The sequence below is a fragment of the Anabrus simplex genome, chromosome 9 (assembly GCF_040414725.1).
Source record: "Anabrus simplex isolate iqAnaSimp1 chromosome 9, ASM4041472v1, whole genome shotgun sequence".
NCBI classification, from domain to species: domain Eukaryota; kingdom Metazoa; phylum Arthropoda; class Insecta; order Orthoptera; family Tettigoniidae; genus Anabrus; species Anabrus simplex.
In genome coordinates this window covers 3,262,809-3,277,854 of record NC_090273.1, presented here as the reverse complement: position 1 = coordinate 3,277,854, position 15,046 = coordinate 3,262,809, and the positions used below count along the sequence as shown (strand labels likewise).

The 15,046-nt window shown below is 38.7% G+C and overlaps 1 protein-coding gene across 2 annotated transcripts in view; it reads right to left on the bottom strand.

The window, feature by feature from the left end:
- The window catches only part of IFT57 (intraflagellar transport 57), a 175,299-nt gene extending 167,076 nt beyond the window's left edge, over positions 1–8,223 (bottom strand). The window contains exon 1 of one of the 2 annotated variants that reach the window (XM_067154084.2): positions 7,954–8,223. Coding sequence is in view for 1 of the 2 variants with exons in the window: in XM_067154083.2 (XP_067010184.2) it covers positions 8,041–8,043 (3 nt within the window). In the remaining variant the exon portion in view is untranslated. The remainder of the gene's footprint in view (positions 1–7,953) is intronic. The other variant, XM_067154083.2, reaches the window with a different exon arrangement.
- Between the last annotated feature and the right edge of the window lie 6,823 nt (positions 8,224–15,046).

The following is a 15,046-nucleotide window of genomic DNA, read 5'->3' as shown; positions in this document are numbered from 1 at the left end:
ATGGACAGAGGAGACTAAAACAAGATTTGATGAGCATTTACAAAAGGATTTCCAAATTATTAATGTAGGGAGCGAAGTAGCATTGAGATGTAATAATATGGATAGGGCCGTAGAGCTAGTAGAATACCCCTTAAAGAGGGTAGCAGAGGTGATACATCATAGGGGGAAAAGGGTAGAAGAGACAGAGGGATGGTTCAATAGTGAGTGTAAGGGATTGAGGAGAGTAATTTTAAGGGCGCTGAAAGACTTTAGGAAGCACGGAGCAGGAGAAGAGAGGGAAAGGTTTTGTAGACTAAGGAGGGAATACAAGGCTAAGATATAGAACGGAAAAAGTTATGGAAGAAGGAACAACTGGAGGCGATCAACAGGGAATAGGTGAAAAGGTATGGGAGAGAATCAATAAAATGAATAGGAGAGAGAGGAGGTATTGATTATGAAACATGGATGGAATATTTCCGTAAACTGTTAGGAGGGAAGGATAGGTGGAAGGGGGATAGAGGGGAGGTGGTGATTGGGAGGGGGTTGGCAGTAGGGAATTATGAGTTGGATAAAGAAATATCAGGGGAAGAGGTATTGGAAGTGTTAGGCAAAGCCAAAAATAGGACAGCTGGGGGTGGGAACGGAATAACAAATGTATTTTGGAAAGAAGCGACAAAGGTCCGATGAGGGAGCGTATAGTGAAGTGATTTAATAAGGTGTTCGAAGGTACCAATTTCCCGAAGGAGTGGCAAAAAGGGGCATAACTCTTTTAGACGCATTGAGTAAGGTGTACATGGGTGTATTAGCGAATAGGTTGAGAAAATGGGCGGAAGAGTTTTCTGTATTATCGATCTATCAGAGTGGGTTCAGGAAGGGACGTAGAACAATGGATAATATGATGATAGGGAAGACACTAATTGATAAGTAGCCTATGTATGGAAGGAAGGAAGCAAGGTGTATATAGCAGCGGTCGATTTTGAAAAGGACTTTGACACACAGTGAGTAGGAAGCAGTTACTTGAGAGATTGGGTAGGATGGGAATTTCCAAAAAGATGAGACATGCTATTGAGGCCATATATGAGGAAGTATACTGTAGTATAAGATTAAAGGAAGGGGTTGTAAGTGGTAGGGTTGCAAATTATCTCCTATTCTTTTTTTTTTTTTTTTTTTTTTATCAAAGGGGCTAGCAACACTTTCAGTTATTACTGGAAAATAAATTCCCAGGGGTCAATTACAAAATACAGAGAATGGTATTTAAAACAGTGGTTCAAAGTAGGGTGGATTATGGAGAAGAAACATGGGGGGTTGAAAAGAATCGTATTATATTAAATCAGATTGTTAGTAGATTTGGCAAAATTGTAATGAACCTCCCAAATTGTACCGCTAATGCAGCGGTCAAAGTTATGTGTAATGAGTGTATGGAGGTTGATATCGTGAAGAGAGTGTTGGGGTATTGGAGAAGGATGGTAACGAGTGGGGGCGGCTTACTCCTACAAACGGTCTACCAGCACCAAATGAAGAGTTCTTTTGGAGATTATTGGATTGACAAGGTGAAAAATATAATTGAGAGATTGGACTTAGGAAATTATTGGGGGAGGGATTGGGAAAGAAGGAATGCAGTTTATTGGAGGAATATGTTAAAAAGGATTAAGATATTCAATTACAGGAGCTGGAGGCAGAATGTGGGAGAAGGACGTCCCTAAACATGTTTTATTAGAATCAAACAAGTAGTAAGTATAAGAATAGATTAGAGAGAAGAGCAATAATTTGGTGGATGTTGGGTATTTACAGGAATAAAGGGTGGACAAGAATGAATGACAACTCGATTTGTTTATTGTGTGGGGAGACAAGGGAGGAGTTCCACTCGTACGGAGAGAGAGAAATTCATGAATGAGGGACACTTGGAAGCTATGAACAATGAACAGAAGATTGTTAATATTATTTGCTTTACGTCCCACCAACTACTTGTTCGGTCTTCGGAGACACCGAGGTGCCGGAATTTAGTCCCGCAGGAGTTCTTTTACGTGCCAGTAAATCTACCAACACGAGGCTGACGTATTTGAGCACCTTCAAATACCACCGGACTGAGCCAGGATCGAACCTGCCAAGTTGGGGCCAGAAGGCCAGCGCCTCAACCGTCTGAGCCACTCAGCCCGGCCAGAAGATTGTTAACGGGATAGCGAGAGAGTGGAAAGAACCTGGGAACTTAAACAAGTTTTTAGAGGTTGTCAGAAAATGCTGCATAAAGAAGTTAAAGGAAGCTGAAGTTAGAATATAGTAGTGGGGTAGATATATATATTGTTTCTCCTGTCGTAGTTATTGTGATTGTTAGCAGAGTGGGGGGAGATAACGGGTGTGTACGAGTGGTGTCCTAGGTCAGGGTTCAGCTGCCTGACTCTGTTGGATGACTCGGACAGCTCACTGAGGGTACACCCGCTCTGGTGCACGCCCATTGTAAGTAGACTGTTATAGTTAGCCATCTTTTTGTTTTTGTTTGTTTTGGCCTTGTTTGCTGAAAGACTTTATTCAATAGGGTTGTCCATTATTTATATCTTGTCTTGATTGCATTGTTTTTTGTATTGTGTATGTTTTTGTTTGTTCTCTCTTTTTTATTTTCTCTGTAAAGATTAATTAGGTTGAAAAACTGTAAAATCTGGAGAAAATAAATCTACTACTATTACTAATGTTTGTAAATTTGTACCTACTTTGAGTGATTATTTCTCAACCAAAAACTTCATTATTATTTGCAAAATGAGCCATGATCAGTGTTTCAGAGTAAATGACAAAATATTCAAATCCAATGCCATAATATAAGAATAAAGGCCCAATGTCCATTCCCTTTGGTAACTTTTTTAAATTTTAATATCACCATATTCCTTTATCTGATCCTATATGACACGTGTAAGGTAGTTTTAACAAGATAGCAACTTTGTCTCAGGAGGATGGAGAAGCAGCCAATCATTAGGTGAATGGTGAAGCACGTAAAAGTAAAGGCAGCCTACAGTAATAAACATACAAGTCAGCGCCAATGAAGACTGGGAAAAGATATAGAAAAGTTTTGGAAAACTCAACTGAAGGAATACTTGGGCAGGATGAAAGAATGGATCACAGCAGTAATTGATCTAATAGATCTACACAGGGATCTCAAGAAAGATACAACAAAAATAGAACTCTCTGGAATGAAATAAACAGGAAGTGTAAGCAGGCAAAAGAAGCATTCTTATGGGAAAAGTGTCAAGAAGATGATGAATGGAATGATTGAGAAATGAGGAACGGTCTGGAGGAAGCAATGTAGCAACAAATATGCTGGTATCTCCTGAAGACGTAGATGAAGATTAAGGAGATAAAATTCTGAGAGAAGAATTAGATTTGGCAGTGACGAGAACGAAGTTCCAGGCACTGACAAGCACCACACTATCAGTTTAATATCACATGCTTCTTAAGGAAGTGGGATGCAATACTAGTGCTGGAGAAATGTATTTGTTAATCTAGAGAAAGGCTGAGAGCAGTTGCCAATTGTTTCAAATGCTAAGACGAGTCATCTGGACTCTGTAAAGAGAAAGTGTAGTGGACATGACCATAGAAAGGTATAAGAGAGGGAGGGATGCAATCTTTAATAGGTACATCTGGAAACCTCTAGATGAGGCCTGCCTGCCTGTCGAGAGAGCACACAGCGTCAACATCTAACATACATACATCCTACAATATATGAAAGCCTCCACGCTATCATTACAATAAAGTGCAACTCAAATCTCCATCAAGTTGCACGACACTCAATCGAATCAAACTTATAACCGTCACCATTCAGCCCAGTAACAACATACGCAGCTTTTGTCTACGACATTCATAGATCAAGACAACTTCATTACGAGTAGCAATTTATAAATTATAACGGATGAAAAACAACATAAGCTCTAACCTCAATATTATATATCATGTACTTTACTAGTGCAAGTGGTAAAATACAACAATACCAATAAGAAATTTGGTCCTATCCTATAAGATCAATATTTTATATATTTTAACGGCCTGTCATGTCAGATCATATTTTATACATATATCATAGATAACAATAATTTTATTGTACTGGTATCAACAAATGTAGACCTAACGCACAAAAAATGGACACATAAGGTACCATATAACAAGTGTTTCTAGCCAAAAAGGTATCATTTTAACAAGCTTTTTCATGTTTGTTTCCGATTGGACTTACTATATAAAAGTGAAATACCTCAAACATCTAAAAAGTGTAAACAGTCCTACTGACATTTTATAAAAACAGATACAACAGATACAATGAAGTGAGATACCTCAAGTAATAAAATATTTTTAGGACTTCATAATAGACTCACAATTAATAGTGTGTATATAAAAAATTTTACTTTATGTTCTGTAATATAGGTGTCATGTGACGTTAAGGTTCAAACCAATTAGTGCTATTCAAACCAAAGATAGACACATTCTTTTACAAGCAATTTTTAATGTTTTAATCAATATGAAACAACTATACTGAATGTAACATCCTAAACAATGATTGAGAACAAATGTAAGATCTCCTCAATGTATATTAGCTTAGACATAGTGTGGTCACGTGCCACACACATACAAATACTTTCTCACTAATAACATAACAACTTTCATATTTAATTTAATTGAACTAGTCTTACCAGATACAATCTTTTACATGTGATGTTTTTGTAAATATTTCATCGTGTGTCAACTGAGGATGATCCCATAGGGATCGAAACCGATATTGAATGATTTTACCACTTTAGAGTAAATAAATTAATGTATTGATAAGGTGGAAACTTCTCAATTTTCCTTAAATTGTAAGTGGTATGCTCCGACCTGTGAGTGGAGAGATGGCGTGGGAGGACATCAGTAGACGAATAAGTTTGAGCCATGTCTTTAAAAGTAGGAAAGATCACAATATAAAGATAAAGTTGGAATTCAAGAGGACAAATTGGGCCAAATATTTGTTTATAGGAAGGGGAGGTAGGGATTGGAATAACTTACCAAGGGAGATGTTCAATAAATTTCCAATTTCTTTGCAATCATTTAAGAAAAGGGTAGGAAAACAACAGATAGGGAATCTGCCACCTGGGTGACTGCCCTAAATGCAGATCAGTAGTGATTGATTGATTGATTGATTGATTGATTGATTGATTGATTGCAGACAGGCCTAACTTTGTCGTGGAACTCATATACTGTAGATCAGGTGAGACGTTAGGCAATAACTTACCATAATAATAATCCTGAATTCATAGTAAATTAGTTAGCACAGGAATCCATAATTTCCATTTCCTGTAGTTGCTGATTCATTTCAATGAGATTAAGGTGGTGCTTCTGTACCTGGTGTTCAAATTTAGAAGTGTGGTGTTATTTCTCCATTTCTGTTAGCTTTTATTTGTTGACTATAAGCCAATAGAAAGTTGCTATGCATCAAGAGTGTACTGCGATATCATAGGAGCGTAGCTGTCAGTCTTCTTTATAATTACAAAATCATTATATATATTTACCTACCATTAAGATCCTCGAACAAATGTAAACAACTGGAAAAACATAATTTTAACAGAAATACATCTCGTAGAGATTTACGTGGAAAATATATTAGTTTCAAACCTTAACATTCAGTTAAACAACTAAAATACACTCACTAGAGCATGAAATGATTATTCAAAGTACATATCATAATCCATAACATTAGGTTCGATACAGTAGGGGAGAGAGGGGCAAAGGGACGCGTCAGGTAATAACACGCACCACTCTAAATCCCCTTCCATGCTAGCAAGAATTCTGTAATCTGCTTCAATCTAATGAGGAGTCAGCATAACGTTATGTCAGCCTGAGTTGCGTATGTTTCTTGTGTTGTGCAGAAATATTTGTTTTGTTACATCATGTTACATCAGAAGAGCTGAATTTATATTAAGGTACGTACTAAACTGTCCACTTTTTTCTCGAAAGTCTTCAGTTTTCTTAATGTGAAATGCGATATCTTGTGATCCTTCATCGGTAATAAAATGGTAGGACAGAAGGTGTGAAGGTGTCTAGAGGGGTAATCGTACGCGCTCTGCGTCTCATTACCCCTTCTGTGCGTACACTTCTGTTCTCACCTTCTTCAGTTGGCTAGGCTATTTTACGGCATGACGATGATTAAACTTCGTCATGTTGCCTATGAATTTGCAGACAGGAACAATCTTTCTAACAATTTTAACAACACTACTAAATTAGCTGGCCGGGAAGGACTGGGCACAAGTTTTCTTGAAAAGAAACCCACAACTCAGTCTGCGGAAGCACGAAGCAACTAGCGTAAGCAGAATTTTATCATTTAATAAAGCAGGAGTTGACAGACTTTATCATAATCCAACTCTTCTTTTCGAGTCACACATCACTTTCCTCCTTTAAGTTTTGCATGGAAAACGGAAACAGAATTATTGTTGCTGTTGTATCAATTCCTCTCCTATCCCTATCAGAACATTAACATTTTGTGTGAAAGCACAAATGTCTAGGCTAAGCAGCACTCTGAAATTTTGACAGCCATACCCAGAAAGTCATTATTAGAGGAACTGGGAAAGAAAAGAAAGGAAAAATTATAGATATTGTCAAGAAGACTCGGGTTGCAATTGCAAATTCACAAACATGAAGAAGACAAAGAAGGTACTTTTCCAAGACAACAACATTTCTTCAGATGAAATAGCCTATGTGATGAAGAACTTTGTCAAGACGATGTTAATGATGATTATACGAAAGAAGTGGTGTCTGGGTTGCCACGGAGGAACACCACCAACGATGTTTGTCTCTTCTGTGGTGAACGAAGTATATGCGTGCCATTGCCCCACATGGGTGGGTAATGGTACGCAAAACCAATTTGTATATTTTGATAGAAAACTCGGGAACTTCACTACTTGTGTACTTGTATTACAGACTCCGTATTCTTAACTATATTTTCTATCATACTGAAGTATTGTAGAAATTTTGGATGCGTGCAATTGCCCCTCTGTTCTGTTCTGTTCGTGAAGTTGATTTGGGCTCGTTATTTCACCCAGACACAATACTGTATGATATTTGTACTAGTTCTACACACGCACACAATTTCAATAAAGTAGTACACCAATGCAGTTGACAATGTTTTCTGAGTACGAAGTACTTGAAGATTGAGGGAAGTAGACCATGCAGCAGACTCACAAAGTGGGTTCAAAGCACTTGAAGTAGTTCAGGAAAAGACGTATCACCTAGACAATTGAGAGTGAGGAAATACGTATACAAGACTAGGAGATATAGGAAAAGCACAGGGACACAAGGTATACTAATTTTCACGCTAGAGTGGCCGTCTCAGCGACTTCTACAAAACATACACACCGGGCCAACATATAAGGGACAAGCAGGAGAGGGCAGGGGAACGACAGAGGGGTGGATATATGTGAGAGTGTAGGACTTTGGACAGATGGAAAGAAATATCTGAGCAACGTATATGGGGGGATGTAGAGGGGGCAAAGTGTCAGTGAAATCGTAAACAAAAGATGAAGAGGGGCGACAGTGTGTTGATATGAACATCAATGAAAAGGTACACGCGATCGGTGTAGGGGGAGATGAGAATAAACGGTAGCTATGTGTCTTGGTTGAAGAGGAGGCGTTAGGGAGGGCGGGAGGCAAATGAGAATATGATGAAATATGTAAGTAGTGTCAATGTATTGTGGGAAAGTGGGGTTAGAGTTGTAAATTAGAGTGATCTAAGAACTGATTTAAGATACGTGATTGTGGGAGAGGGCTTGTAGACGAGACATGCAATTGACGAGGGGAGTGGATAATTGTATTGTATTAAGTTGGAGTACAGGCAGCGGCGAGGAGAGTTGTACAATGGGCATTGAAAAAAGAGATGATTGAAATCAGCATCTACAGATCCACAATGGCATAGGGGATGCGGTTGTAAGCGAAATCGCAATTGCCCCTCTCACACCTATATCAGATACTTACAAAATAACACAACAATCTTTGCACAGTCAATAGGTGCGAAATGAGCAGATGGCAACGGCCAACATTTATACAGAAACACTACTATACCATTCCTCATATCATTCAGATTTTACGGCTTTTACTAAGACCGACAACTTCATCTTCTTCTTTTCTTTCTTAATGATTATGGGCTCTCTTGACCGACAACTTAAGACACTTCGGTATTTCAAACATAAATTGTTTATGTTTACACCACTGCCTGCTCGATCTGCATCCGATGGCTGCTTTCGGTCAAAGCCTACTAGGTACCAAAGAGAATGAGTACCTATTTTGATTTTTTGGTCACCCTGAAGTCTATATTTTAATTCTTCCAGGATTTGGTATGGTCTCTCATATTATTAGTCAAGAAAGAGGGAAAAAGGAAGCATTTGGTACTTTAGGAATAATCTACGCAATAATAGCAATCGGGCTCCTCGGGTTCGTCGTATGAGCACACCATATTGCTAGGTACTATTATAGCGTTGGCAACGTTTGCATCAAAGTGAAAAATAAGTATAAAGAGGATAGAATAAGTGGTTTACGCTGGTTTACAAACGACCCGTTGCTTACGCTATTGACGTCAGAAAAGTTGGATGGCGCAGCCACGCGGTAGAATGTTGAAGCTGCAACATAGTGACTGGTGAGATTTATTTACATGGCGAAGCATTGACGTCGTGATGGAAACAGAAAGAAAATAGTCAAATTTGAGGAGGTACTGCTCTGTATACGGTTGCAAATCGTAAAAAACGGATGCGAAATCTGTTCACTACTTTCCTGTACAAAAAGTTCAGAGAGAAAGACGAGCTTCACGCGCTGTCAATTCGAAAACGCGTTACGCGATATATGACAGTGTGCAGTCTGCATTCTCGTGAAGACGACTTTTTTCCACAGCGTAGGTACCGGTACTGTTTATTGTACTCATTGATACTTATTGTCTCTAATTTGTATTCACAAAAATTTAGCTACATCAAAAATACTGATAAACTTGTAGCCTAATACTTCTGTGCCGCACATAGAATGTAATCCGCTCTTTGTAAACTTCTTCATATGTGTAACAGCAGACAGTAAATTAACTATCTACATGTGAGTAATATCTTTAACTGGTAGTAATTAAGCGCTGCATTTAAATTGCCTATAAAATACTTCTAACAATGAAAGAAAATATGTAGTATTTTTCCATCATAAATTAACTTTTTTTGCTATTTGTTTTATGTCACACCGACACAGATAGGTCTTATGGCGACGATCGGAAAGGAAAGGTCTAGGAATGGGAAGGAAGCGGCCGTGGCCTTAATTAACGTACAGCCCCAGCATTTGCCTGGTGTGAAAATGGGAAAACACGGAAAACCACCTCTAGGGCTGCCGACAGTGGGGTTCGAACCCACTATCTCCCGGATGCGAGCTCACAGCTTCAGGATCCTAACCGCACGGCCAACTCGCCCGGTGATCTTAAATTAGAAGCCATAACCTAATTATTTGGTAGAATTGGACAAACCAAGTATTCTTCAACCCCAAACAGCTGTGACTGTAGAGGTTATAGTACTCTTAAATTATAATTTTCCAACTTTGGTCTGCATATTCTGTAGGTAGTTATAATTTTTATACTTATTATTGTCGGTTCTAAGTTCTAAATTTTGTGCTGATGGTAAAAATGGAAGAACATTAAGAATATGTGGGCTATTCCAACACAAGCCTGTATAAAGCCTAGGATTTATTTGCTTTACAACATTTACTTAGTAGAATTATTATTTTCTTTCTTCCCCAAGATTACAGTTTACAAAATAGGTAACTCCCCCGTCACCTGGCTAAGGCTTTGGCATGGACCAAATCAACAAGAAATTACTCCATAACCTCTAATAGTGGAAAATTACAGTAGCTTAACTGTTAAGGTGAATCAGCGTGTCATCGGTAACATTTCTCTGACAAACCCGCTTTACATATACAGTTGCACTTCACATTTTTACCCCCTTGTTCAAGACAACATTAACTTTGTGCGGTTTTGAATCGATGTGGGATGATTGTAAAGACAACGCTACAACACCAGTTTCATCTTCGGTTTCAAACTTTTTACCTACACATATCAAGTAATTACGCTTGAATATTTATTTCCCTTCCACCAATGGACGCGTGAAATCTCCGACAACTCTCAACAGTTGCGCATACGACACCAAAGACATTTTGAATATTTAATAAATCCTACAGACGCACACCCGATCACTGTCATGTTTACTTCCCGTCACTATCTCGCCGCCATATTGGAAACAGCTGACCGTAAGCTCCTCCCCCGTTTCGGACGTCAATTATACAAGGCTGGGAAATGAGCTATGAGAAGTGGGATCACCGTATTTAGTTTTCAGTTCTCCCGCTAGGATCACCTTTCTTAGACACAAGTTTTGAATGTTTGTCCAACCCTTGTCCCGTTTCCCTACGGGGTCGGGTATGAGGTGAGATGAATTTGTCTTGGCGGTTTTTTATGACCGGATGCCCTTCCTGACGTCAACCTCATCAGAGGAGTTAATGAGAGATGAAATGAATGACGTGATATATGATAGTAGGGAGAGGGTGAAACCCGGTGCCGGCACATAGCCTACTCCTGTCGAATAGCACCAAGGGGTCTGCTCAAGGCTTAACGTCCCCATCCGACGGACGAATCACCATCAACAGCGTCATATGCCCTCACTCCATATGAGCACTGCGGAGAGGTTTGGAATTTAATCCAGGCTTTTGGCACGCAATCTAGTGATTAGAAATTGTATACCACCACCTCCCCTACCCTGCCGGCCAACATTCTGATGGTGAAAATTTTTTCGACCAACGGGACTCGAACCGGCTAACCTCGGTGTTAGACCGTTTTTAGACTTCAGCGCCTTAACGATCATGGCCACCAGGCGGGCTAGACACAAGTTTTGAATGTCTTATGTATTATACAGCATGAATTTTGTGACAAGTGCTTGTGGAAATTCGCTAATATATAGCCAATTATGATACTTACGGAGAAACCACGTGTTTTAATGTTGCCCGTGATCCATTTTTGTCGTAGTGCAAATAATCCCGTCAATATAATATTAACGTACCCTGTTGGAAACATATTTACATCAGTATCTTGAGGTTATGAGTGGTCGTAGTATGGACCCCCAGTCAACACGAATTTATACATATTTGCAAAGGTGTTCTCAAGTGTTTGGGACATATATAGTCAGTTTATACTCACGTAAAAGCTATTACTTAAAATGTAGTATTTGTAATGGGTCCCCAGTTCAGAGTCACCATTTGAATAATACATCACTGCCTAGCATAATTTAACTTTAACACTTTTCTGTTCAAAGGTTTTCGGTCAAGATTCGGTATATTTTGGCACTTTAATGAAATATTCCTTGCAATATTGTCCAACAAGGCTTGAGTCATTTCTGCAGCAACAATAGTGGCAATGTTTCGTTATTGCAGGTCCTGCACATGAGTTCCCTTAAAAATCTGCCTTTCAGGTAGTGGGTACAGATTGGTAGATAGTGTTTTCTTGGGAGATAGTGTATTGCTTCAATAACAGAATTGTAACACATTTGTATCAAAGCCCTGAAGAAGGCCTTAGGGTACCTCAACCCTCCCCTGTCTTGAAAACGGATTAAGCATAAAGCAGGACTATCAGTTTCAGGTAAGGATATTATCTGTAGACAACTGTCATAGATAGTTTCTTCTTCTGCTACATGTATCAAACATCCAGTTATCATTACCAGTGATACTGACGACAAAGTAACTACAGGTTCTGAAAACAGAAAAAAAGTAATTATCACTGCTGAGTTAAGGATCAAATAATTTGTAAGCACTTTAAAAAATGTTTGTTAAATTAGCCTGTAGATGACTTGTCGGACAATAATATGCAGACCTTTATAGTGTTCTCTCTGAATTTACACTTTTATCATGTCTATAGGTACGGGCCGTGAAAGCATCAATGGCAAAATTTACACTTTTTTTTATAAAAAGGCTGAATCTGCTCTATCAAGAAATTTGCTTTCAAATCGCCTTGTTCAGCTAGTCCTGTAATTTTAATTAGTTGACTGTCAAGTCCATGCTTTCTTTTAAAGTTGTAATAATATGTTTCTGCTTTGCTATAAGTGCTCTTTGTTTCCTACATTTCCTGGCTATTCTTTTCAGTTTCAAACCTAATTTACTACAGTATAGTTTATGTTTAATAGAACACTGTGTGGCTGTGGTTTTATACAATGGTTCACTGATAAGTACATGTGGAGGGCCATTATCTTCACTGGCTGTAGATGTGCTTGGTTCCACATGAAGTTCAATTTTCTTGTGGGGTTTAGCTTCATTTCCCACTTTTAAAGCCTTCCTCTTAAGTGGTCTTTCTGTATGTGATTGTGTTTGTGTCCGGGAAAGTCTTGAAATACGGATGGAATGACGTTCGGAAGTAGGATTTTTAGTGCTGTGCTCACACTGTAATCTGAGTTGTTGTTGTTGTTGTTGTTGTTGTTGTTGTTGTTGTTGTTGTTGTTGTTGTTGTTGTTGTTGTTGTTGTTGTTGTTGTTGTTGTTGTTGTTGTTGTTGTTGTTGTTGTTGTTGTTGTTGTTGTTGTTGTTGTTGTTGTTGGAGAGGTTATGGGCTCTATTATTTCACCCAGCCACTACACTTATTATCGTGATATTACACTTAATATGCAAAATCACACGCAATTATTCACACTACGAAGATCACACGCAATGAGTCTCACTACAAAGGTCACAAGAACAAAGTTGAGCATCATGTCTATGTACACATCTTAAATAGCGCGTAACATAACAAAGGAAGTGCATAGAAGTAAAAAACAGTGGAAGCAGGAGTATGTAACCGAGCAAACAATAAAAAGACAGTAATTTACAAATAAATATGAGAGTCATCCAAATATTGATTGATAGCATGTATTATAGCAGGAGACATATCGGTAAGCAAACAGGAGACATTGGTGGGGAGAGCTTTCTGAAGACTGATAAGACGAGAAATAAAAGCCGGACGAAAAGAATCATAGACAGGGCATTGGAATAATAAATGATTTACATCAGCATACGGAGTACCACATAGACAGGAGGAGTGGGGGGAGAGGTTAAAACGATGTTTATACAGAGGAGTAAGGGCATGATTAAAGCGAAGACGAATAATGTTGGTAATGTGGCGGCGAGAATTGTTACCCTTCAAATACCAAGGATAGGGAGGAATACAAGGCTGAATATTGTAATAATAGCGACCTTTATAAGAAGCTGACCGAGTCCAATCTTCTTCCCACTGACGATAAGCGGAATGTTTAATAACAGGGTAAAAATCGAGTAGAGGAATTGCAAGTTTAAGTAGGGATTTTCCATCACGAGCAGCTCGCTTAGCAAATAAATCCGCCTGTTCATTCCCATTGATACCTATATGACTAGGAATCCAGACAAAAGTGAGAACCACTTTTAACATGATACAAATACCAGTTAAAAGAAAGATGAGAGGACATGATCGATTGAACGGCACTGAGAGAATCCGTATAAATGGCTGCTTTAGGTATAGAATGATGCTTAATGTACATGAGAGCTTGACGAATAGCAAAAATTTCCGCAGTGTACATAGAAAAGTCACTGGGTAAACGATAGAGTTCAGCAACATTGGTATTGACAATATAGAACGCTGCTCCAACACCAAAAGAGTTTTTTGAGCCGTCTGTATATATGCTGACACCAGAATCACTTAGAGCAACACGTAGTTTTTTAAAATGAGGGCCAGTCAACGAAGAACCAGGAATAGAAGAGGAAAAAGAAGATGTAGGGGAGATAATGATAGAAGGGACAAAAAATAAACAGTCAAAATGTACTGAATAAAAGGGAGAAGAAGCAGTGCGTAAGATAGTATTTTTGTAGGAGTGAAGAAATTGATATGCATACAACAAAGCAGGCATCTTACGACGGCGAGCCTGGGAAAGAAGAGAGTATTCATCTAATAACTGCAATTTAGGAAGCAATGGGTGTTGAGCCAGGGCAAATCTTTTAAGTAAATATTTAGATGTTATCATTTTACGGCGAATTGGAAGAGGAAACTCGCCAGTCTCGACAAGGAGAGCATTAGTAGGGGTAGACAACAATGCTCCAACACAAGTTCTCAGAGCTTTAAATTGTAAAGTATTTAAGTGGTTAAGAAAAGAATCCGGCGCAGTATCTATAACATGTGCACAGTAGTCGAGTCTAGAGCGAATAGTAGCGGAATATAACAACTGAGCTGTGCCAGGCTCAGCACCCCATGATCGTCTAGTAACCGCTTGAAGAATCTTAATATGCGTATCAGAAGAATTACGTAACTGAGTAATATGATGTTTCCAAGATAACGAGCGGTCTAGCATGACACCAAGGTATTTATGGGAGGAACAAAAAGGATTGACATGAGAATCGAAAACAAGTGGCTCAGAGTTAAACCTACGCTTAGAGGTAAAAAACATTGCACAGCATTTGGAGGTGGAAAGTTGAAGACCATGGAAAGTAAGCCATGTAATGACTTGTTCCATTAGCTGATATATATGATGACGACACACATCGACATTACTATGAGAATAATAAAGAACTATATCATCAGCATAAAAGAGAATGCGAGCTTTTTGTGTAACCAATTGTTCAAGATTACTCATGTACAGGGCGAAAAGCAGACCACTTAAAATGTCCCCCTGAGGAACACCGACAGATGACAGACGACAAGGAAGAGAAGTATAAGTGGATTTAAGTGAAAGTTTCCGATACGTAAACAAATTACGCAAGATGTGGAGAAAATGAGCAGGAAAACATTTCTGTGCGAGATTAGTCCAGAGAAGATGAAGTGGTATGGAGTCAAAAGCTCCTCGTATGTCCAAAAAAATAGCAATAATACAATCCTTACGAATTTGCGCTAATAAGATATCTATAATTAAAATGTCAATAGCATCTTGAGCACAACGACCTTTAAAGTATGCGAATTGATATTTGGGAACCAAATTATAATATTCAAGAGACCACAGGATTCGTTGAAGGAGAATTTTTAAAAAGTCTTGCGGATACACGAACCAAGGACAATCCCTCGAAAGCTGTTAGCGTCA